Source organism: Esox lucius, chromosome 11, assembly GCF_011004845.1.
Source record: "Esox lucius isolate fEsoLuc1 chromosome 11, fEsoLuc1.pri, whole genome shotgun sequence".
Classification (NCBI taxonomy): domain Eukaryota; kingdom Metazoa; phylum Chordata; class Actinopteri; order Esociformes; family Esocidae; genus Esox; species Esox lucius.
The window spans coordinates 24,744,742-24,771,342 of record NC_047579.1 but is presented as its reverse complement, the minus strand read 5'-3'; the positions used below and the strand labels follow the sequence as shown (position 1 = coordinate 24,771,342).

Sequence of the window (26,601 nt, the reverse complement as noted above, 5' to 3'; positions counted from 1 at the left end):
AAAATCGGCAGTGTATCAAATACTTCTTCTCCCCACTGTACGTTGTAGCTCTGAAACATTCTGTGATTTATGAACACAATGCATTTGGCAGTGATGTTTTTTTTTGTACCCTTTTGTATTTGTATGTTAAATTAAACTTTCTCTATACTTCCGCTATGGATATTGTGCATGTACTGTATATATTTTCATAAAATAAATTTGAAACGGATGAAAAGCTCACGGTCTCCATTGCTCACTTGCATCTCTTTCCTCATTTTGTTCCCATTTGTTAGTTACACCTATGCATTTTTTAAGCATAAGATAGTTGAGGACAGGACAGTTATGAGAAGAAATAATACTGTGCATAATTGTGTCTCTCAATCCAAATCAGATGACATTTGAATAGGCAATAAACACCTTCATTAAACTGGCAAATTACAATCCTCTTCTTTGAACATACCTAATCAAAACCTCTCTTCTCTTGGATGAGTGTTTAGTGTTTCTGCAGCAGCTCTGATTAGTCTCTTTTTCTGTCACCTCAGAAATTCTGAGTATGTCAAAGGCTAGTGAGGCTGAAAAAGTTAGCGGGAGATACTATAAAACTGTGTTTATGCTGAATCCCATATCACATCTCCTACATCATCACATTACCAAAATATAATCCATGAAAGATAACAGATGGACCGGATTATATCTGGACAGACTGCCAACAAAAACATGGCTACACATCAAAATGTCTAGGTCGGCTAAAGGTCAAAGGTTGATAGACCCAATGACAGAATCCTATTTGAAGTTAGAGCTTGCAGATTTATCTCACTTTAGGTACATTTTCTTATTTCTACCTTGCAAAAATTTTGAGCGAAACAAAACCTGAAACAGGAAATAGCCCAGGACAAGCAAAAGGGAGAAGACAACGGGGAAGAAAATTAGTTTGGATCTAGAACTTTATTTGGCCATCGAAACAGGATGTGCGGTTATGTGGAGGTTACAGTAATGCAATTCACTACAATCATAATCAGCCCTAATAGTGTCTATTCATCCCTAAATGTTTTCTATTGAAACAAAACTTTGATGAAGGCTATCAGTACTGTTCATTGTATTTGGATAGTTTATTTATGGACTTTCTGATCCATCTCCTGATGAGGCCACTGGGCCTAATGATGGTATGACAGCATTGGAGTGTGTTTTTGACTTGTCTGAAAATACGGTTTCTACAATGGAGAAAATCTTTGAGAACAGACCAAGATAGACAAGATATATTTGGGGAGACTTTGGTGAGAGGTGAAATCTATTGCTCCAAGAGCCCTGGATAAGCCATCACAAGCCTTTGTCCAAGCTGAATTATTCTGAAATTTGCATTATCTCAAAGCAGCATTCCACCCACTCTGGCAACCTACCCTTCTCAGAACTTGCCTGCAGGTATTTTAAATTGAACTAACATTAAATGGGTCCAACAGATCAGTCCCTGCAGACAAATCCCTAACTTTGTAAGAAGCCATTTGGAGTTTATATATAATCTGGCTTTGTGAAATTGACAAATAAACATTGATGACCACTTTAAATTGATTTTCTAAATCAACATTATTACTTTTGCCTCAATAAGTAACTTAGAAAAATAATTTTCCTAGAAAAAGAGTTACCCTTTATTTTTTTTTTATTAAACAACACTTATGTACAAATATACACATTTATAAGACATGGAAAATAGGACATCTAAGAGCATATCTACAGTACTAATGCACTATGATCAAATAACTTTACCAAACATACAGTAGTATCTGCAAATCACTTAATGCAATACAGATACTAGCAACTATACTGTAGAACTGAAATATAATTAACAGAGATGTCATTTTGAATCCCTTTTATTTATGTGTTAATCATGAACATTCGTGTTGGACTAACATTCAATCCAAATTCTTTAAATTTTTCAATGAACAACAGCTTCATTACTTTAGCAGGGTCCTGTACAACCATGCATTTCCCTGAGATGCATTACCATGTCAGCGACCCATTTTGTTGAGCAGCCCTTTCGTGAGTTTTTGGTAATCAGTACACCAGACTCGTGGTCAGATATTCAGGTATGGAGTCTCATTTATCTCACTTTAACATAAATCAAACTGTGGAGTTCTGAGAGGAATTCCAACCTATGCTACAACAATACCAGCAGCGCTCGTTTCTAGGCTATACTGCTCCTCTACTTTACTAAAACTGTCCCTGCTGGTCCCTTTGAGTTGGTGAGCCCCAGCTCCCAGTGACCTCTAGCAGGGCCATCTTCCTCAGTGTCCCTCCCACCGACAGGAAGGGCTGCTGGGATGGACCAGACTGAGGGTGGCAGGTCATCTTCCCCCTCAATCATGGTCATTAGCAGTCCCTGCACAATGCCACCTGGCCCTTGCGGTAGTCTCGGCAGGGACAGAGGCGGTGGTACTTGGCATTGGCCCCTGCACAGCTGAACAGCAGAGGGTCTTTCTGAAGGCCGCACTCACTGCGCTCCACGGAGAAGGCTGGGAAGATGTGGTTCATCTCAGTCTCCAACCCCACACATTGCACTTTCAGCCTGGGAGGAACCAGAAGGAAGATTCAAACATCCTTTGCATAGTAATTTTTATTAAGTCATGCGATTGACAACATAACAAAAGTTTTGAAAGGGTTTATGAGTAGCTTTTCATATTATTACCAACATACCATACTGGACAGTACAGGGAAGGGAGGGAAGATGTTCTTGCATTCATTATTAAATTCTGCTCATATCACACTATACCATGAAAAAGGGCTGAATTACAGTGATGCTAAGCTCTCCTGAATGAGACATGAGCTCCTGTAAAGGCAACAAATGTTCAACACTGGCAGCGCCTCTTAATGATGATAGTTTAACTGGCACATGCTGACAGCAAGGCACATTCATCTCACTGGAAAAAACATCAGAGCTAAGTGACACAGTGCTCCGTCTCAATATGTGTAGCCCATGTATTTCATGCTATCTGGCAAAGAACGGCACGTCATTTACACTGAACAAGATGTCACGCTATTTTTGACCAGACAGCCTCCGATAGCAGGGACTACACACACTCTGAGGCCGAGGAGTGCTCTCCTCACTTGAATGCTCTGGTGAGATTGATTAAGCCATATGTGTATTGTAGGGACATGTTGAAACACGTAACACAAAACTTAGGGGGCTCAAGTTTTAATTGGTCCCCTCATGGTGCCAAGCCCAACAGATGGTGGGAAGGCAGGCAACTCACCCACTGAAGGCCTCCTTGATGTTGATGAAGCGGTAGAAGGCGGGCTCACAGATTAGGCCTGTGCTCTGGCACGCCTCCACACATGACTGGCCCTCCAGAGAGGCCAACAGCTGCAGGGCGCTGAGCGGGGGCCAGGAAGGTGGAGCGCTGATATTGGGAGCCCAGGCTAGGGTGCTGGAGTTGGACAAATGAACGAACGGTCTTGGGGGGCTGCCTGGCCAACTCTTTGAAGCATTCGCTGAGGGAAACGGAGCTTCTGGTGAGCAGAATTCCTGCAGGAGTAGAATACAAAATAATAATTAATTGAGCAATTTAGACATTCAGAAATCAATTCAAAGGCTGTGTGGTATACAATCATTTTTAGCTACACATTTGTGGAGGAGTAATATTCTATATAATTTGTGTACTTCATGTGACTTGTCCCACATAAAACGATGCATATTTACAGTGGTTCTTACCAATGTGGACTTAAAAAAAAAATAATTGATGTAATTAGGAGGTTTTGCCACTGATAAACATTTATTTGATTTTTTTAATAAAATCTATAAACTGCCTAAATAAATAAAACATACAATACAGAATAAAAGTTTGCATAAGTAATCAACACCTTGCATCTTTGGCAGCAATTACAGCTGAGTCCTAGCTTTGCACATTTGGAGAAAGAAATTGAAGCAGCAATGTTGACCCATTCTTATTAGCAAGATTCCTCAGGCTCTGTAAAGTTGGGCAGGGACCTTAGGTGCACAGTAATATTCAACTTTTTCCACATTATTATTGTCATTTGTATTGAGATCTGGGTCCTGATGCCACTCCAGCTTTGTCTTGGCTGTGTGCTTTGGGACGTTGTCGTGATGAAAGATGAATTTTCACCCCAGTTCAAAATCCTTGGAGCTCTGGATCAGGTTTTCTTCAAGGACCTCTCTGTACTTTGCTCCATTCATCCTTCCCTCAGTCCTGACCAGTCTTCCAGACCCTGCCACTGAAAAGCATCCCCATAGCATGATGCTGCCACCACCATTGTTCATGGTAGGGATGGTGCAGTCACGATGATGTGCTTTGTTAAGCGTGTGCCAAATATAGTGCTTAGTGTTAAGGCCAAAATGCTTTTTATATCATAAAATCTTCCACTTGGTCTCAGTCTCATACTCAAGCTGTTTTTGTGTTGATCAATAGGAAAAACACATAATGAAATCCATATGGGTTATGCTGCAACACAAAATGTGGAAAAGTCCAAGGGGGTGAATACTTTTAAGAGCCACAATATTAAGAAAGCCTATATAAAAGACTCAATAAAGATAAAACGATAGGTGCGATGAAAGCAAGCAATATTAATCAATGTGATGACAAGAATGGGTGTCAGAATGTAAACATATCAGCAAATATATTTACTTCACATTGTAATATGAACACTTACGTTATACAAAGCATACAGCTTAACTTACGAGATATTACTAACAACAACCAAGTATAATTCTATAGGTGATCACAGAGAAATAACCAGTAAGCCCCATAACTTGGCAGAACATTTTTTTTTTCAAGTTGTTGAGAACTAATTTGAATTTTCAATGATATTGTAAAGACAATAACAAGACAATACACAGAACACTATGAATAACGTAAGAAATGTAATAAAAAAGGCAAAGAAAAAATACACACAAATACAAACAGATAAATTTATATTTAATTACAAAGGAAATGTGCAGATAGGCATAGGGGATTTAGCTGATCCAATATCAGATAGCAGCTTTTTAATTTAATTTTTGAAGGAGTAACAGGAGACGAAAGTGTCAAGCTTAAGGGTATTTTGTAGCTCATTCCAGTAAAGAAAGAACATTCGATCTAAGCTCGATCTATACTCCAAATAAAAGTTGTGGACCAATAGCAGTACTTTAAAGGTCACCATATCCAATTAAATACCAGAACCACTAGATGTTAGGACAGACGAAACTCTGCTAACAGAGGTGAAAGAATAGGGGTTGTAAAGCGCAAAACATAATTCCTAAGACATCAACATTTACATTTTAGTCATTAAGCAGGCTGAGCTACAGTTATATGACCGTACGACTTAGTAGTAGTAAGTACATTCTACTCATGATTTCCACTTAATCAACAAAGCACAATCAACAAGGCCGGCCCTACACATTCAGATGAAATTTGATTTTGAACAAAAAGTGGGATCACTATAGCGTTATAGGTTATGACAGACATTTTCTTCCATCCTCCTGGAATAATATGAACACCGTAATACCACCAATATTCATAAGAGGGTTAGATAGGAATCACGCCTTGTAGAGCCTGGAATACATTCTTCCCACAGCCGGGTAAGGCGCAGGTAATAACATTTCTCTGACATATCCCTCCGGCCCCCAGACCTGTTTATTAAACAGCCTCCCAGCAAACATCTGCAATAAGCAGGCCTCCTGCTCATCTTCCACTCCCTCTGCCCTGGGCTACTGCTCATCAGGAAAACAGAGCGACCAAGGGCAGCCGGATGTCACCCAGCTCCTCAGGAGTGTCTGTGGGTTTGTGTCATGTGGTTTTGTGAAGCGGGAATTATGGGGTCAGAGTGGGTTAGCGCTGCCTTTTGAGGAGCAGAGGTGTCGGCGTTTGCCGGGGTGACCGGGAGTCTGAGCTTGTACACGCCTGGGGGACTACTGCAGTCTGGATCAGTCACGGAACTCTGGGTACACTCTCACTGGTCCATGACGAGGGACTGGGGGTCGCAGTATAGGCCACCTTGCGTCCCCTCTGCAACTGCCCTGACCGTGACCAGACTAGCAGACGAGCTAGACCGCTAGTCATTTTAGCATGATCAACGTACCGGCGCATGACAATGTGTACAATCATGGGATGGTATTAAAAGGCTACAGTTAGACTTTGCCATTTTGGGGTGTGTGTGGTTGTGCGCATGGGTGTGTGTGCATGCATACTCTCTCTGCTGTGTGTGTGTGTGTGTATATATATATGCTTGTTTGCATCCTTATGAATTAATCAGATCTTTCCATGTTCCCCATCATTTAAACCAACAGGGACAGGTTTGACATGCAAACGTCTATTGAAAAAAAATTTGGGTTAATGTTATCAGTTTAATATCATATGTGGTTTTATTTGTACAGGGATAATCTTGATTAAAAAAACATGATATTTTCTTCCCTGTTTAATTTCTGGTGTGAATGACTGATTTAAACTTCTAGGTTGAATGACTGAAAAGAAACCCTCCTGAGAAACACAGCAGTCAGCTGATTTCTCCCATGCTTTCATCAGCAAATGGTACTAATTAATACTGAATCATATTTCAAGATGTATACATTGCCTATACGTAGTTCTGTGTAAAAAAAAATACAAGATCAAATTGGCTAAATAACTGTAAGTTGAGGGTATAATAGACAGTAAAATACGAGGCTCTACAACCAGCTGTCTAAAGTGGGGCTTATTTGCAAACCAGGGTTGTGGCATCTTTGAGAAATGGCACGAACTAGGTTGGTAGGAGGGATATCCACATCATGCTCCAGCATCTCATTGGGGCTGGTTGGGTGCCTGCAACTTTAACTGTGTTCATTAGCTGGAGAACCAGTAAGTGAGAACATCCAGCACACTTCCCGGTTGAGCAAGTACGTACAATAAGAAACAGAATAGCCTGGCGGGATGTGCTTTGGAAGACAGATGTGCTTCCTTAGCCAGAGACAGGACCATAATCACAAATTGGATTTGAGGGGTAAAGCTTAGCATATTCTCCATGCATCTGAATGTAAAAAAATAGAAAATAATTAAGTTTTTTATATATTAAGCTGAAGGAAAACTTCCCCAAAATTGAATAATATAATAAAAAACATCAACGCATTTGATTGTAAATTATGATTTTCCATAGTACCCTAATGTAAGCATTTAATCATGTTCAGATTATGGGGAACATGTATTTAGATATTCATGAGTTATACGGAGATGTATAGAAGTAAATTAGAGTGTTTTGAATGAGTGGGCAAATTTAGATGTTACAGAAAGTATAGCTTGATCTTGATAGACTGACCTGGATTTAAAATCTCCAGCTTTGGATATAAAGACAATTATGCTGACCAATTCACAATATAGCAGCTTGGAGCCGAATGCAAATGTTTCATACACAAACACACACATTAATGGATTCATACATGTCTGCTTGTGACAATCAAAGTTCATTTTAAAATGCCTACTCTCAACAGTAAGACACATCATTCATCCAAATGTTGTTACAATGTGCTACAATACAGAACACATTTTTAAAGCATAGTATAAGAAAAAACATCACTGCATTTGATCGTAATGAGTTATACATAGCAGCCTAGTAACCATTTCAACTTAATCTGATTCCTGGAGATATGCGTTTACATCTTCATGAGTTATCTTCAAAAGACCTATCCTAGGCCCCTGAGATTAAAGACTTTTGATGCCCATGAATCTGGCAGGGGTTACATACCCATTTCCAAGTAATACAAAGTAAATCATACCACTGTCACACTGATCATCTTCAAATAGAGAAAATTCCAGACCACTGGAAATCCCATAGGACAGGTTGACCCATCAAGTTCAGCCAAATGGATGTCTGAAAGAAACTCATTATTGACATCAATTGATCTAGAGGCCTTTCTTACCACAATCATGTTGAAATACTCAAGTCATCTACCAAAAACTGGACAAAACCGGTCTATGTGGGAGGTCAGAACGTACGCAAAATATCAACACTTGAGTGACTTTTGAAGGAAACAACTGGGTGGAGACCAACACTACTGGAACAATGAGTAAAATGAGTCAAAGTTGTAGTTGTTTGGCCGCAATGCCAAACGCCATGTTTGGCAAACACAAAAGACTGCCTTTGAATATAAAAACTTAATGGAAACCATAATGAATGCAGACGTTTTGGTTAGAGGCTGCTTTTCTGCCTCAGGACTTTGCCAACTTGCCATCAATGAGCCAAACATGAAATCCATATTGTACCAGAGAATTATTGACAAAAATGTGAGGCCATCTGTCAAAAAGTTGTAACGAATATTGAACATGCAATAAGAAAATTATCCAAAACACACAGGCGAAGCTACAACATAATGGCTCAAAAAGAAGAAATGGAGGGTTATGGAATGACTGAGTCAAAGCCAAGATCTCAGTGCCATCGAAATGCTGTGGGGGGACTTGAACCGGGCTGTGCATACAAAAAGTATGGATATATACAGTACAGAACTGAGTAAAGGTTTCCCGGTATGCAACACAAACTAACCTGGTTCTGGATGTAAGCATGTACTCTCTCCAGCATTCCTTCACAGGTGTACTCATAGGGCAGATACGGCTCCACCTGTGGAAGGACATCAACATTACACACAAACACACAGCATAGTTCCTCCATAACATTCACAGCAATGTTAATAGTGCCAAAGAGTTTTATAGTTTATCAAAGCTGACATATTCATTAAGGTAATTGAGAAAGACATCATTGTACACATACAGCTGGCTCTGCGTCACATTAATCATTGACCTTGTACACAGATGACAGCCTTTGAATTGATTTCATTATTGATTTCATATTGAGTACATCAATATGACAAACAACAGATTTAGCCGACAATTGGATGTGATGACCATCTCACATTGGCTGTAGAACATGCGATAACTTTCTCCAGGGCTGGCATATTTCCCAGTGTTACAGGTTAGGAGGTATTTCACATACATAACAGTTCTCTGCAGTAAAAACCGCAGGAAGAAAGCACTTCCTTTCACTGCAGCAGTAAACACACTTTAGTCATCAGGTTGATTTGATGAAGCCTGCAGGGAACTGATTTCTATGGATTGCTGTTCTCTGAAAGCCTATTTGGGTTAGATGATTATATATTTTGAGGTGGGAAGTGTTCGATCAGTGTGATGGTAAAGTTCAATTTTGTATCACCTTAGATGTCTCTGTCATTTGAAAAAGACCTCATTGTTTATCATTGTCTCCCTCAGAGGCACTTGGGCTTTTAAATTGATAAATGGTTCCTTTTAGCGTTCACTTCCTTTTAGCATTCACTTATTAGTTTATTTCATGAAAGTTTAATGAAATGTATCTGGCACCTCATTAGCTATTCCAGAATGCATTTTTGCCTTTTGGGCATCTTTATACAGTATAATGGAACGATGAATGAGAGGGGGAAAAAACAGCTCTCCATGGAGTCCGATTTGAATTCAGCTCTGGAATACATTTACATCTTTAAACCGACTGCATCTCCTGAATCGAGGTACGCATCATACCTGACCAGCATACCTGAGCCCGGCATAACAGGGAATATGTTGTTCACCCGCATTATATACCAAAGACGAACAAGCTTTCCTTTTCCCACAGAGCACGGTGTATCAACATAATGAAAAAGGGGCCTGTGTTACTTTGAATCCTTTCTCCACTCTTAACCTGCTGCACGCTGCAGCATTAAAACCAGAAGATCCTTTCCCTTCACTTCAGCAGCCAGTCTCCTATCCATTTAGCACATCTGACACCTTGCTCGGACCCGCCTCCTTGCGCGGTGAGAGATCGATTGGCTGTTCCTTGCGAGCCGGCCTAATGACAGATTGAACGCAGTATGGCCTATTAAGATAAACCTCCGGCAAACAATAGGTAGTGTTCTGGAGTGCCGCCATACTGACACAGATGTGGGCTGTGCAGTTCACCTACTGCAACACACCGTCCTCTCAAGCAATGTGAAACGATAAGCTTGGAAAGGTGCCAGCTAAAAGGTACGCAGTTACACCGGATCCTGTGATGAATTAACAGCTGAACTAAACAATGTTAGCTACAGTACAGAGAAGTGGGTCACAACTGGGAGCACAGCCTGGGGAGATGCTGCACCCCCACGGCACCGTTAATCACACGGGTAGGCAACGTACGGTCATACTCACGACATTCTTTAACGTGAGACGCGGTGAAGAGCACCGATCGGAAAAGGTGACTTGTCTAACATGTCACCTGCGATATCTCACTTTAAAGGAGCATTTCACCTTGGGGCACCCTTAGGTGGTTTGAGAGGTTTCTAGGTCAGGTGAGATTTATTTCTCACATAATTGGCCAGAAGAAGCGCGGGAATGGGATGTGTGTGCTAAACGACACACTGTAGAAAGTCAGAAAGTGTATTGACCTAAAATAAATGAATGAATGCAAACATTTTCATTTCACAAAGACTCCATGTTATACCAATCAAAAGACAAGTCATTCAATGTGTGGTCGTGGATATCACTGTTTAATAGAACCATTGGATGTCTTCCAGTGATGTTTAGATGATATATTGATCATTGAGCAAGTTTTCCACAAAGGACTACAACTCTAGAGGGACGGTGACCACAATGGCTTCTCATCTGGATGGAGGATGAACTAATATTCTCTCTGAACTGGTCTTACATGCAATATTTTATCATACGTTAGGCCATAATAGGTGTACAATGAGTTTTGGAGAGAAAGTCAAGTCATGTCAAATGTCTTTATAAAGCACATTTAAAAACAACAAGTGTCAACCAAAGTGCTGTACAATCAAGTGTCTAGGACAGAAAAAAGAAAACCATACCTAAAACATATAGCTAACTAAACATATTCTCATAGGACATGACAGACACAAACAACTTCCTACCCACTTGCAGACTCAACCGCTAAAGAACAGAGGTCGCAACTAGTGGAAGACCTAATATATAAAGTTAGGCTATTCCACATCTTTTGAGCTGCAACAGAAATGGCACAGTCTCCTCTGAACTTTAATCAGGACACAAAAACAATTGGTTGGACGACCTAAGGGTCCTGGAGGAAGAGTGGTGGATAAGGAGGTCCGAAATATAGGAGGGTGCTGATCCATGTATGGCGTTAAACACAAATAAAAAGACCTTACAATCTATCCTATGTTTAAAACGTAGCTAATGGAGAGAGGCCAGTACAGGAGTGATACTCACTCACTCTTTTTTTTGTACTGGTTAAAAGCCTAGCAGCTCCATTCATGACAAGCTGAAGGCAAGACAAGGACGACTAACAGACTCTCATATAACAAAGTGTTACAATATTCCAGGTGGGAGGAAATTAATGCACGAATAACTGTCTCCAAATCCTTGAAAGTAAGAATGAGAATTTGGCAATGGCCCAGAGCTGGAAAAAGTGCCTCTGACAACAGTGTTAACTTGTTTCTCAAATTTGAGATCAGATTCAAAAAATGATCCAGAGATTCTTTGCACAGTTATCTACATTGATATATATAGGCTCTAAGTTAATAAGAATAAAGTTGGTGGAGTCTGTGGGACCAAATACAACAATTTCTGTTTTTGTGTTTTTTAATTGGAGAAGGTTTTTAGCTAGCCAGTATTTTATGTCTCTAAGACATTTAGAGAGTGATTTCAGGGATTTTTTTCAGGGGAAGGTACAATTGTGTAGCATCGGCATAGCAATGGTAAGAGATGTTATATTTCTGAAAGATGGAGCCCAAGGGAAGCATATATAATGAAAATAAGATAGGGCCTAGGTCAGAGCCTTGAGGTACCACACAGGTGATTGATGCAGAGGAGGAGAACTTCCCAATCTTTACAGAAAACATAATGTCTTGCAAATATGAAGTAAACAGCTTCAGGGCAGTTCCCTGAATGCCAACATCTAGCTTCAGACAATCTAGAAGGATGGTATGATCAATTGTCTCAAAGAAAGCACTAAGATCAGAGGGAAAGAAAGAGGGAGCTCAACATTTTAACTGGCTCAGCTATCTTCTCCCGCCAATGTCCTGGTGAAGCGCATTCAAATTAGGATGAAAGAATGTATTTCCTAATTGCATTAGGACATCAAACATTGTGAGTATCAAGATGACAAATAAGTTCATTCCATTGATTTGTGCATTGCTTATTGCTAAACAGTGGCTGTGAGAATTAACTTACCACTAGGGCTGTCACGATTATGACATTTTAGTTGACGATTAATTTGGGTTTGGGAACCACTGTCCTAACTGATAGAAACTGACATAATTTGTGCGGTATTTGTTGAAACATTTCTAACTTTGGCGTACAAATTCCTTATTCAGATCGGAAACATATTATTTTGGGATCAAAATATTGTGCAAAACGATTGTTGTCATAAAAATAATCGCAATCTGACTCAAATAATCACAATCAGGCAATTATGCAATAATTGCGACAGCCCTACTTGCCACTTCTGTGGCTAGCAATCTTTTATTGTAAATGTAAAAATTGCTAAATAATGTTGTTAAAACGGGAAACTTACAACAATATTGGAGGAAGCTATTCACCTGACATGCTTGATAGATAGGGATCTGTGAAACAGCATGAATTTGATATTGCTATGTTGTGGTAAAAATAAAGAAAAAAAACTTCTACTGTTAAATTTGCTCATTTTAGATTACGTTGATATATTGTATTTCTATAATACAAATGAATCATTGCTTACATTAGTATTTCATACATTAAGCAGGTGATCTATGGGGAAATGTCCCTTTAAGTTAGAATACTAACCTTGGTTCTCATGATCTCAAGTATTGCAGCATCAAACTCTTGGGAGTTGTTGAAATCCACGGTAATGACGTGTGGCCTGCCTATATACTGCTCTGCATATGGGTGCTGGGACGAGACCTGATGGAGGAACAGATACAGTACCAGGCAATGTAGTTGCTACCCAGCTAATAAATGAACATGGTCACATAGTCACAAGCAGAGGTCAGGTTGAACCCTACCTTGCACTGCTTCACTCTGACTAACTTGTGTTTCCTCTATAGTAGAGACGACGGCTGACACCACAAAGACAGACGTTCCACTCACCTGCCTGGAAGTGGGTTTCCCTCGGAAGAACTCGTGGTTCAGGGAACTATGGGATGGCTTAAACTTGGGCTGAAGGAAGATGCAGCCATTGGCTATGGCCTCTAACGGAGCTGGTCCTTCATATGGGAACCCAAATCCAACGAAGAGCTTGTTGGAGACCAACAAGAGATAGGTGAACCTAACTGTCTGAAAAATCATGTCAACTTGAATTACAGTACATGAACGGTTTTGAAAGCCAAAGGAGGCCCCATACCTTGGCCTTTTTAAGCAGCTGTTGCAACTCCTGTTGGGGTAGCAGGCCGTGGTTTTTGACAAAGGCAGGTACCTCTGGAGGGCGCTGTGTCTCATAGTAGACTGTACCATGAATCTCCATGTAGCGGTGGAGGATGGACAGGAACTTTTCCTTACCCTGTAGGAGTGATGGGAACACAGTTACCATTGAAAAAACCACACTGAGCACAAAGCGTTATATACACCCCAGATATTATGAGGCATTTCTTATTTTAGTCCTATTCTGTATCATTTCTCAAAAATGCTGCCCTGTATGTTAATTGCAAGCATTACTGGGAAAGGGAGAATCAGTGATTCCCTCCAAGGAAAGGGAACAGGACAAAAAGTAGCCAAAGTCAACAGAAGAGCTATGGCAAATCCTAAAGGACACCTTGAACGAGTTGCTTTAGGTTTCTGTTCTAAGGGAGGCCACACAAAGTCTTTGAAGGCCACACAACGTTATAAAAACACAATACACTTATGGTACTTTCATTATATTATGAAAACTATTAAATGGCTCAAAATTAGATTAATGAAACACTTACATAAAACGCCCAGTTATTTATTTCAGGTAGTCCATAAATGGCACTAACAAACCAGTTTTCATTCACTTCTAACCAAATGTCAGTCAAGGTCATCATGGCTGTCATCACAGGTCCACAAATAAAGCAGACGTGACCTGATAAAATGGACATCCACATCAAACACATTGCATCAGAGGAGAGGCTACAGAAGGAAGGAATCTACTCAGTATTTCTCAGAGATCTAGTATGAAAAAAACATGCCTGCGTGTCTTCTCTAATCGGAAACACTGTGCTACCCCTGCATCCTATTCAGTTTATCAGTGAATTGACAGGATGACACATCAGGACAACCAAAATGGCATAACGCCCCAGTCAGTGATATCTGGTAAAGCTAGCATAGCAACAAAGTTGGACAAAGGTGACCATGCTTGCTGGTATTTATGAAACACAATCTGGAAAGTTGATAGGAACTGCCTAATCATATATGACTGCCTGGAGCATTTTAGCTAGGAGACATGACAAAACCGAAGAATCAGAGAACCCAGGGGAGTTGAGGAGGCTTTGACGATTTTGTGACATCTGGAAAGTGTAATGAAAGACAATTAAGAAAAGGTGTGTTTCAAGTGAGCTCCTGGACTGTATTCTTGTCACAATGTAAGGTAACAACTCCTTAATATTATCCAGAGTTTTTGTTTCAGCGTTTTTGGATAATGGCTGCCATTTCTCATGTTTGTGTTGCACTGCAGTCAGAAGACACGGTACATCCATGTTTCCTGTTTGACCAGTTGTTTCATAGTCTTTGAATTCCACACACGTTTGTGGTTTACTAATTCACTACAGGCAAGCAAATTTGTCAGCAGTGTTATTTGTTTTGGTCTGAGGGCTCAGAGTTGGAGTGTTGATACTTTGTAATCAGTCACTACGTCAGTGAGTTAAGGCTTTTTAAGAGTGCAAAAACATGGAACTGTTGAAAGCTTGGAAGCCCAGCTACTAGTGGATCTATGTCTGTTAAAGTAAAAGAAAAAAGCTATTTTGCCAGCCAGTGAGGAGCTGCCTCTGAAGAGTATAGCTGCCGACTGGCTCCATGGAACTGAAGCCTGAGTAATCAACTAATAGCCTCTGGTGCAGATGTACTGCCATAGTCAATTAGACTGGGGATTCCTACACCAAGAAAAAGTAGCACATTAAGTAAATGATGTGTAAATGGCCGGAGAGCGTAAGGAGAAAGCAAGCATGACCTTCACCTGGGGCATAATTCCACACAGGTCACTGATCACAGAGAGTTAAGCAGTTGACACTCCCTCATTATTGACCAATATAACCAGTCCACGCATTAGCAATTTTTGGCAATCTCAAATGCTATAAACATATAAGGAATAAATAAGCACACACAAAAACCCCATATCCTTTTATATGGTCCCAGAGGAGATGATTAGTGAAGTGTAGAACATATCCCATGGTGACGTTCAATGAAATCATAAAAAGAGACACAAACCATCTAAAGGAGTGAAATTAATGATCATATATTTCATGAATTAATCATTGACAATGCAACAAGCAAGTGTTTGTTGGTTATTTTTTTAACTTTAATTTATGAGAAGTTAATTGTGATGCATCAATTTTACATTCCTGTCAAAATGTTGATTTACATGTACAGTGGTGAGTTTGTTGTGTTCCTCAAATCGTGGGAGACATAGTAACACCTGGTCTAAACCAAGCATATTCCAGTGATGCAAACACAATGTATACATTCCTTTTTTTTTTTTACTTAACCAGGTAAGTCAGTTGGGAACAAATACTCATTTACATTGACGACCTGGCCAAATACATGAGGATTTCAAGACAACAACTGTGTTATCTGCATAAAGGTGGATAATGGAGTCACTGCCTCGGATTTGACAAACTACACATTTGGAAATATTTTCAAGCCAGACTAGTTCAAATGACTAAAGGCTCTTGAGTCTGTGGGTTAATTTAGGATAAGAAGATTGACAGATTGACAGATGACTGAAAGAGCATGTTGTCTGTAGCAGATTCGATCTAATTTCCATTGGGACTTTGTTTCAGCATTACAACTATGGCCAGTTCTGAAGCCTGCAGGGAGATTACAGGGGGTTCAGTCATCAAAACCGCTTGAGTGCATCACCAATGCGCTTGCGTTGCTAGAGATTATCAGAAGGTAATTTACTAAAAATGAACTTGGTTTCTGCCTTTTATCTGTGGCTCAGTCCTAGAAGTAGAGTATAACAGGATTTTGTGAGACTTCGGGTTAACATTTTTACCACCCAGGTTCCATAAAAGTTGGGATGCTGTGTACATTAACTAAAAACAGAATGCAATGATGAGGAAAATCCCTTAAACTTTACATTCAATAGAAAATAGTAAAAAAAAACTAATAAAACATTTTAAAACTGAGACATTTTATTGTTTCTTGGAAAATATATGCCCAGTTAGAATTTTATGCCACCAACACGTTTGAAAAAAGTTGGGACAGAGGAAACAAAAGACTGGAAAACCCTCAGTGGTAAACATGTCCCTGTCTCAACTTTTTTGAAACATGTTGCTGGCATCAAATTCATAATGGGCATTAATATTTCCAAAAACAATAACATTTCTCAGTTTCAACATGTTTTCTTGGTACTATTTTCAATTAAATATAGGCATAAATTATTTGCACATCATTGCATTCTGTTTTTTTATTGCATTTTACAGGGTTGTATAAAGATCCAACAAAAATGTAAAAAAATAATTTTAGGTATTAAACTGGAGGATTAAATGTACGATATTATTGAATAAATCTACAAATGAATACACATGTATTTGCATTGTGTGTGTGCATGGCATTGGAAATGCAAAAGGGGCTGGGACTTGTAGTTAGGCTGAACTGTTCTGACTGGACTGCAGTGTTGTACACATTTTCAATACAATGCACACAGAATGCAAATACATGTATTTATGTATTTATTTAATCATATGACACATTTAATCAACAATAAAAACAACAACCCAGTTTTTATTGCCAGGTCAAATTAGCAAGCTTAAATGGTCATGAATATTTAATGAATATTTAATGCATGTTTCAACCTGTTGACAGATAAATAGTACAGGTTTACATTTGATTTCAGTATTTGGTATCATTTGATTTTTGTGTCATGTTGGTGTCTACTTTCGACAGAAAAAAAATCACTGAAACCAAATTACAAAACAGAGGACATTTTAATTGAACGCAATCTAAATAAATACAAAGCATATGAGCTTTCTTTCTGCCAGCTAACAAGCCTTCCACTTCAAACTAAGTAAAAAAAAAAAAGGATTAGTAGAGAGCTGGCATTCGGAGTATTGATTGGCACCCCACCTTGTGGTATTTTCATAAACCAGCCACAGGGCAGGAATGTATTGATCAGACAGGGAAATGGCAGATGTGCTCCAGACAGATCAGGCTGAACTCATACCAACCCTCAGGGCTTTTTAGGAAAACTCAACTTTTTTATAGGCCTACATAAAAATGATTCACATGAAGCACCTTTCTTTCTCTGTGTCTTAAGAGTTAATTTTGCCGACCTATTCCATATAGGTTTTAGTTAAATGTCAGGTACATTTAATTAAACACATGCATACATTGTGTGTTAAAAGGGATCTGCCAAGCAACCAAAAACCAAGTTTCTGAAGGGGTTTAGAATATCAAGGAAGTGCAAGAATACTAACTTGGAGCTGGAGGGAATCCATCAACATGTCATGGAAACAGAAGAGGACACCGTGTGGGAGGAAGAAAAGACAAGAGAGAGACAGTAAGTGTGGAAGACAAAATGGCTGTCATTTGGTCTCCCTGTATAGATACAGGCAGAACAATACATGGCTGACAGGCAAGTGAACCAGAGAACTGAGGAAGCTGCCAGCGGTAGTGCAGGGCAGTCACAGTATCGAGGGAAACCCACACCAACACGCCCTTCCCACGCCAGAATCTCACACTCACAAATGTATTGCATGCTGTACCTCACGCTGTTCAGAGCAAGGGGAAGTTCAATAAGCGTAGACAGAGAATCAACACGGATCCAAGTTAACCTTACCACGGAGAGGTCACGCCAGAAACACATCAAAGTGTCACCAAAGAATCACATCAACGAATCAAGGTAAATCGTGTTCCTGTAGCTCGGAGGGAGAGTTTACGCTATCCAAAAGCATTTGTCACGCCTTCACACTTCTCTGGGCGTACATACACATAGTTGAAGGCTCATACTCGGGAGAGAGGAGTGTTTAAATGACCCGTTTCAGCCCGTCAGTCTGCGAGTGCGGTGCAGTCCATTTATCATATCACCACAGAACACGTGCAGTGTGTGACAAACTGACGACCGTTCTCTCTCTCACTCATGAGGGAGTATGAACATCACGGATCACCTTCCACATGCTGGCCTCTTTTCCGTACACCACAGCCATGTTGTCCACCTTGCTCTTCTGGATGCTCAGCCTCTCTGTCTCATTCAGCTCCTCGGCCACAAAACCCATAAAGGAGTTGTCCGGAGTGTGTGCTGTGACGGACAGAAATAGCAAAGTGTTAGCGCCAATAGGTCAAAACATCAAAAACACTTAGAAAAATAAACTCACAAATTTGCTGACTAAGATGTGTTACACAAAATAATAAGTGGTTAAAGGAATATTTCAGTCTAACTGGCATGGCATCAACTGAGGGGGAGAGTAGTCACTCCATTAAGCATTACTCTAAATAAGTATTCCCAGTACATATAAATTACCCAAAAAGCCCAGGGTTACAGCATGTCAAGTGTTAATCTGAAAATAATATATATTCATGACATATCTTTGGTCCAATTCCAAATCCTACATGAAAGCCGATATCTGCACAGTTTAGTCTACTATAATAATGTGCATTTCCAAAACAGCAGGACAGCCACAGAATCCAGGCATGCTGAGTTAATTGGAAGCACAAACACACACACACACACACACACACACACACACAGCGGAAGTCTCCTCTCTGTATCCACCAATGCCTGTTGAATGACGGCACTCCCTCAGTGGTTTGGGTGTGTGTGTGTAGTGAGTGAGTTAAAGGGAGATAGGGAGCACGTGTGCTGCAAAGTTGTAGTGTGTGGCTCTAAGCATCCGTGAATTAACAAAACATCGCCGTTTGTAGACCAACGTCCATTATCAATTTATTTTGGTGCTTTCCTCGTCAAATCCCACTTGTCACCTGGCACATGAGCTTCCACGGTTAGAGGCCCGTGGGCTTAACAACCACTTCTGACTACCGTTTCCAAAAGCCCTTTTAGAGATCAGGTGGTTTGAATCCTGAACGCTGACTGTCTAAAAGTCGCTGTATATGTACGCAATAAGGCACAGGGCGGTGGGGTGTATGGCCAATATACAACTAAGAGCTGTCCATAGGCACGGTGTATTGTGCCTGGACACAGCAATTACTGTAGCTGTGGTATATTGGAAATATTCCAAATTCCTGCAATGCCTGATTGCCCTTATAAACCGATTACCAACGGAATTACTGATTCCATGTCATATACGTTGCATAGTCTCCTGTACAACACCTAACAGGCATCCGCCTTCAGGATTCAAATCACCCGTAAATATTGGGTATGACAATGCAATCCTTTTACTATTCTAATTGCGAGCTACAATAAGGTAACTCTTGGTATTTTGGGGTATGTTGCCAATATGCCACAGTTAAGCGATGCATCCACACCCCCACATGCCTAATTCCTTCAATAACACTCCCCGTCCACTCACGGAACATGGTCATGTACTGCCTGCAGTTGAGATTCCAGTAGCCCCAGTTGGTTCTGTAGCCGTTCATGGTAGCGTAGTCCTCGTGGTTGTAGGCTGGCTCTGTGCCAAACGTGTCAATCACACGTATGTGACACCTGAGACATAGAGGGAAGAGTTGAGAGAACAAACTGGTACTAACATGGGAATATACACTCTTAGAATGACTGGAGCCCGGAAGAACCTTTAGGGTTGCCACGCAATGTGTTATGGGTAAATTGAGACCAACCAAACGGCAAATAATGACTCTAACGACTCCAACAATGAGTCGTTGGAGTCAGTCGGCAGATGACCATGGTGGTTTTCATGGTCCCAGACTAGAGTGTGATGAGAGCACCATCCCATCCTGCAGCAGAACGCTCCCTGGTTCTTGGACCAGGTCCATAATGCAGTCGGAAGGAATGTGCCTTTTCTCTCCTTCAGATATTGTAAATAGAAATATCCATATTTCATTCAAAACCCCCCTTTTTTCCGTTTCGTAAATATCACATGATTTTCACATGATTTCGGACTCTTTGTGAGTTTTTATGGCCATATGAATAATGTAAAGGTGAATACATTACTGATATCACCAGAGAATTTATCAGGACAAGTGTTCCTGTATATGGCTACATTGCTCTCTCCATGTTTTTAAAATCCAGTCTATTTGGTAAATTTTCTCTCAAAGTCAACAGCTGCAAGGTCATTAGACCTTTTCCGGTATCTATACACAAAACATATCTTGTATTTTAAGGTTCCCCAGTAGCAAAAGCCCAAAACACCTGGTGGAAGGTCTTGAGTGGTATTGATCGGCGCCCAAACACTGCATTAACTGTTTTAATGAACAGTTCTATACCTGTACCACATCAACATGCTCCCCAAAACCAATAGGGATACAGTCAATCTCTACTCAAAGCCAGGGGAGGTTGAGATGCATGCAATTGACTTATGTTCTCTTTGTACATTTGCAGGCAGCACAAGCTGCTATCTTCTGGGCCAACTGTAGTTTACCTGTGTGCTTCAATGCGGCACTCGAATATATACCTGGGCACCAGTCCAGGTGTGATAAACATACTGTCTGCAGGACTTGTTTGATCGATTGTGTTTTCTAAAAAGCAGAAGAAAGGTATGTCTGAGACAAAACGCTCTTAGCAGCCACATATGCTTTGATTAACCTGCTCAATTGCCACATTATGGTTCTGGTGTAGCTCAGTTTGTAGAGCATTCCACTTAAAACGCTATGTTATGGGTTCGATTCCCACATGCAACATAAGATCTACCACAGCCTAGCTGTTTGTCCCTCTCTTTGTTCCCCTGGTTCTGCAGCAGAACTGGACTCAGCCCAGAAGTATTTGACCCTTTGTTCATTAGAACATGCAAATAATCATCACCTGGTGGAGCCAGAAGTAGACTGGCCACCACTCACCACTCTGGCTCCTCCAACCCTGTTAAGGATTGTTTTCTCAGCCACAATACATTGTAAATTGTTGGAGGGCGAACAGAATGAAAAAATTTAAAAACAATATGAAGGTGGTAAAATAAACGAGCCAAAAAAGTGAAATGTCTGTGTTGCTTTTTATATGTTATCTCATCCAACAGAAATCAGCATGGAAAACCACAGGTTGATCCAATTAGCTCTGTCTTTCAGGTGCATGAAAGTTAATCTTTACAGCATTCCTATCAATTTCCTATTAATTTTGCTTTGTGTCTAAATAGTTTAGTACTTCTGTGGAAGATTCTGTCATCAATGCTGGTTTAAAATCAAAATTTTCCTACTGAATCTCTGCCATTTCTGCTCGGGGAGCCTAATCTTTTTTGTTGGGGTCTGCTTGATGTGTTATACATAAAATCTATAACTGATTACAAATAATCTTTGATCCGTACTTCTGTATTTTTTCTAACGTTTGGCAACGAAGAGAAGGTATTAGTAAATCTTGCTGGTTTAATAAAGCCTTTGCCAGGAACAGTATCTCTACCAACCAATCACGAGCGACAATTGTGCAGAGAAGGGACATTTGCATTGCCTGGCTGATGGAGGTCAGAAACCCCACTGCCTCAGAACGAACAGTACCATCAGAAGTTTGTTAGAGCACCGTTCCATCATAATAGGACAATAAAACAACTCAATTTAATACTGTGTAGTATGTAATTACTTCGTTTTTGTGCATTTCCTGTCTCTGTACACGGGCGGTTATTATTCGCTATCATATGAACCATATTCATCGACTGGACTCAGACCTTAGCATCCAATGTCTTCCCCCAGTCACTTTTAACAAAGCTCAATTAAGTTTCAGTATCTAGACACCTCTTCTCCCATCACGTGGGCATGCTGAATTTGTATTCATGTTTATAGATGTACATCTATACAGTACTGTGCAAAAGTTTTGGGCTACATGAGAAATTTGTCTAAAGCTACGTATTGAGGTGTACCTGGATAGACTGTCTGGTCCAGTTCTGATGCTCACGTGTCCATTGTAGGCGCTTTCGGCAGTGGATAGGGGTCAGCATGGGCACCATGACTGGTCTGCAGCTACGCAGCCCCCTACGCAAAAAACTGCGATGCACTGTGTGTTCTGACACCTTTCTACCAGAACCAGCATTAACTTTTTCAGCTATTTGAGCTACAGCAGCTCATCTGTTGGATCGGACCACACGGGCCAACCTTCGCTCCTCACGTGCATCAATGAGCCTTGGCCGCTCATGACCCTGTCGCCGATTCACTGCTTTTCTTTCCTTGGACCACTTTTGATAGGTGCTGATCACTGCTGACTAGGGACACCCCACAAGGGCTGCAGTTTTAAAGACGTTCTGACTCGTCTAGCCATCACTATTTGGCCCTTGTCAAAGTCACTCAGATCCTTACACTTGCCCATTTTTACTGCTTCTAACACATCAACTTTGAAGACATAATGTTCACTTGCTGCCTAATATATCCCACCCACTGACAGGTGCCATGATAATGAGATTATCAGTGTTATTCAATTCACTGGTCAGTGGCCATAATGTGATGGCTGATCGGTGTGTATATACAGCTCCGGAAAAAAATACAAGACCACTATATATATACACATAGGTACATACACATACACACATACACACACACATATATATATATATCTATATACCTAGCCCTAACTCTAACCCCAAGCACCTAAACCCCTAAGCTGGATATATACATTTTCCTTGAGGTAACCAATGAAAGGGCCAGAAGCTATGAGCTATTCCTTACAGGATATCAATTTACATCTGACAGGTTCTCTTGAGAGGCAGGGCATGTTCTATAGAGATGGACAGGTCTCGCAGTTAGCTTATGATCTGTGCTTCCTCTTTACTTCCATGCAGCAAAAAGCTGAAAAGAAGCATGTAGTTTGTGCAAAGTTCAATTGAACCTGTTTAAAAACACAATGTTTTCTCCAAGACAAATACAACTGTTCAACTCCCTATCTATCTATGGGCACACACTCCACACCCCTCCTACAGTCAAGTTCCTTGGTGTCACATTTTAGGAACATAAAAAGTGGAGCAAGCATACTATCGACAATGATGTCTTAGAAGATAAGATGTGCAGACCCCAGCCAAACAAAACCCTCTACTGGGCATGCTATGAAGGAACGTTTTCCCAAAGCTGAGCTCTCCCCTACAAGCCTCCAAATTTCTCTACGTCAGTCCTGAACCTAACAGGTCAGACAAAAGTCCTACCAATATGAAGTTATTTCTAAAATGGCCAACATTCTTGAAATAAAAAAAAGAAGTCCACTAAATATCTTTTATTAAAGTAATACAATCTGATAAAAAAAAAAAAAAAAACATGAAACCACAGTAAATACCACCATATACCACAGAAATGCAGTAAATACAATGTTATATAAATATAGTAAATAGCTACAACACCAAAGTCCTTTCATTGCTTTTATATTGCCCTTTCAAATTTGAGATCCAAAAAAAGGACAGTGACAGAAAGCCACATGAGAATACTGAGACCGAGAATAGAGGATTGTTTCATCACCTCTGCACATCTAGGCTGGGTGAATCAATGGCTCTTATCAGATCTGGATGATTCATCAATGTTCTGAATAACCAGCCACTAGAGTTAATTAAAGTATAGGCCTGCCACATTTGGACAAATTATTTGTATTCCCCAGTGTTAAATAAACACCAAGTGTGTTAAAAGTAGAAGCATATACACTGGAACTGTGAAATTAAGGGCTTTGTCTTTCAGGTAAGTGACCCCCATTACTGGTTTTATAAATAGTTGGTGCATTCATACACTTTTGGCCCTATAGAAACTTGGAAATTGTATCTGTGATTTACTCATGGACAAACAGCAAAGAGGACACATCTCTATACTCAGAAAATGCCCACATGCTTTCATCGATCATATGAGGATAAACTTTGGAAAAGCAGGTGGATAAAAAAATTATTCAATGAAAATGTAAGATGCTTTCAGGTGTTAAGCTTTAAATTTCGTGGGGAAAAATAAACATTTTAATTTGACATATCAAGACCAGTCTAAGATTTGGACACACTTACCCATTCACTTGAATGGCTGAGATCACACTTTTGACTGATACTGAACCTGTGTCCCTAGCTTTTCCTTCCTACTGTCCTGTCAATTAAAAATATTCCAGAAAATGTTATAACCAGAAAAAGTGAAGTATAATCGGAAGATGTTAAATTCAGGTGATATTTGGAGTAAACTACAGGAATATTCAAATGAGCTGAGCAACTAGTTGAATAATATATATTCAGGTTACAGTTAAATGATGAACATGGGCTCAAAGGGTAGTCTCTCAGCTTTCATTTGAGAGAATTTACATCCAAATTGGAGGATGGGTTTAGGAATTACAGCTCTTTATTATGTAGCCCCCTCCTTTTCAATGGACCAAAAGTAATCGGACAATTGACACAAAAGCTGTTTCATGGGCATGTGTGGGCAATTCCTTCATTATTTCTTCATCAATTAAGCAGGTAAGAGGTCTGGAGTTGATTCCAGGTGTGGCACTCGCATTTGGAAGCTGTTGCTGTAAACCCACAACAACAGCTTGCGTACTCTTTTCTCAGAATGTACCAAACTGTTGTTGTGGGTTCACGGCAACAGCTTTAAAATGGGAATGCCACATCTGCAATCAACAAAGTATAAAAAATGAACATTTAATTCATAATTGTGTTAATTTTTCCAGTTACATTTGAGCGCCTGAAATTCAGAGACTGTGTATGAAAATGGTTGCAATTCCTAAACGTTTCACACAATATTTTTGTTCAACCCCTTCAATTAAAGCCAAAAGTCAACCCCTTCAATTGCATCTTGTTTGTTTGTTTTATTTTAATAAGGGCAAAACAGGTGTTATTGAAAGTCAATAAAGCCATTATGTGGCTAGAAAAATCAGATAAAACTATCACAAACAGTTAAATCCTTAGATATTTCAGCTACTTCCATCAGAGGAAGATTCCCCAGCAGAACTGGGTTCTCCAGAGAAAATCTGGTTATAAATGCTAAAAGGTACTTACTGTACAAGAGTTCAAGAAAAGAGTGTGTTAGAGCAGAGAAAAAAGGGAACGGTTCAAGCTCTATAGCAAACCACCTTATCAAAGACAAACCTGTAATGGAGCAAGCCAGCAAATATGAAAATATGATAATCAGTGGCACTTTTCACAGGACATATGAATTTCAGGTCCCCTTATCAGGATTGAACCAGGACCTCAAAAAATGCTATATGAAAAAAAAGTTTTCATTTACATTTCTCAAAGTAAATAGTGTAAAGTCCTAATTATAATACCATTTGATTAAGGATGAATGCAACAACTATGTCTGTCATTAATAAATACAGTAACGGATAATAAATATCTGGGGTTTAAAATATAATTCAGATTTACCTCTGGTGCCAATTAATATACCAGTCTATATATATGGTGCCAACTTGACCACTCCAAGTGTTGATTTAACAGCAGAATTTGCTGGGTACTGTCTGGGGCAAAGACATAGACAGGGGTCTAGTAAAAAAGTATTTTGAGATTTGTCTTTCTCTGTAATAAAATGATGTATGAGGTCAACAGTGGAAATTAGGGGGGGTGGAAAGTCATCTTTATTAGAAGTTCAATTGAGTGCTGTAAATGTTAGTGGGTGCAATACACATTGTGCTATGCAGTTTGTAGTGTTTAATATAGTGTATAACTAAGAGTGTGTGTGTGTGTGTGTGTGTACGAGCGAGCACATGCGTCAGTGTGTGGGGCATGTATGTGATGAGGTATTAGAAGGTTTTGGAAGGGAACAAGTCACCGTTTTCTGAGTATTCTAGATAAAATTTTATATGCAGCAGGACACAAAACAGACTTGAACACAACCGCTTCACTATATAATTGAATGCACTGTAGCAGAACAGATTCATCACACCCCAGACAAATCAGCTTCTCTCCAACTGAAAGGGAAACAGAATTTCAAATCACTTAAAAAATGAACTTGTAATATCTTCATTTTGCTTAGCTGACGATTCGCAGAGTATCCCGTTCAGTCCAAAGGTCACAATCTATAGAGAAGCTGCAAACGGCACAGAACAAAATGATTATGCTCATACTTAATCTTAGCCCTTGTTATTATGTTTGCCCTTCTCAAGTCACAAAACGTCAGTGGCTAATGACTAATTAACCCGTCATTTAGCTTAACTTTGAATTGGCCCGCAATGTTTTATAGGACACAGGCCCCTTATATCAAAAACGCTATTTTACCACAGTAACATGGACATTTCACCATGAGAGGCAATGCACCACCTTCATATTTTCATATGATGGCTGTGGTGGAACAGAACAAGCTCAAGGCTCCTATGAAAAACTATTTTTACCAAGGTTGAAACGCTCCCAAAGCATTAGATAATGATGTAAACCGTCCTACACTAGTTTTGTGATTTGCCAGCATGTATCTTGGCGCCGCATCCTTTGCATACAATGACACCGCAAAAGGAAGCAAGTTTGGACAATAGTTAAGAGTAGTCTGTCGCCAGTTATAACACATAAAGCATTGTATATCTGTTTTT

At 39.9% G+C, this 26,601-nt stretch overlaps 1 protein-coding gene across 3 annotated transcripts in view; it reads right to left on the bottom strand.

Moving 5' to 3' along the window:
* Window positions 1-1,642: 1,642 nt before the first annotated feature.
* Window positions 1,643-26,601, bottom strand: part of LOC105012891 (alpha-1,6-mannosylglycoprotein 6-beta-N-acetylglucosaminyltransferase B) — a 126,431-nt gene continuing 101,472 nt past the window's right edge. For 2 of the 3 annotated variants that reach the window (XM_020050582.2, XM_010874030.3), the window contains 9 exons: window positions 19,559-19,692; window positions 18,200-18,330; window positions 17,510-17,515; window positions 13,264-13,419; window positions 13,011-13,157; window positions 12,708-12,824; window positions 8,473-8,547; window positions 3,225-3,496; window positions 1,643-2,539 (listed from right to left, as the gene is read on the bottom strand). In XM_020050582.2, coding sequence (XP_019906141.1) covers window positions 2,344-2,539; window positions 3,225-3,496; window positions 8,473-8,547; window positions 12,708-12,824; window positions 13,011-13,157; window positions 13,264-13,419; window positions 17,510-17,515; window positions 18,200-18,330; window positions 19,559-19,692 — 1,234 coding nt within the window. In that variant the 3' untranslated portion in view covers window positions 1,643-2,343. The remainder of the gene's footprint in view (window positions 2,540-3,224; window positions 3,497-8,472; window positions 8,548-12,707; window positions 12,825-13,010; window positions 13,158-13,263; window positions 13,420-17,509; window positions 17,516-18,199; window positions 18,331-19,558; window positions 19,693-26,601) is intronic. The other variant, XM_020050583.2, reaches the window with a different exon arrangement.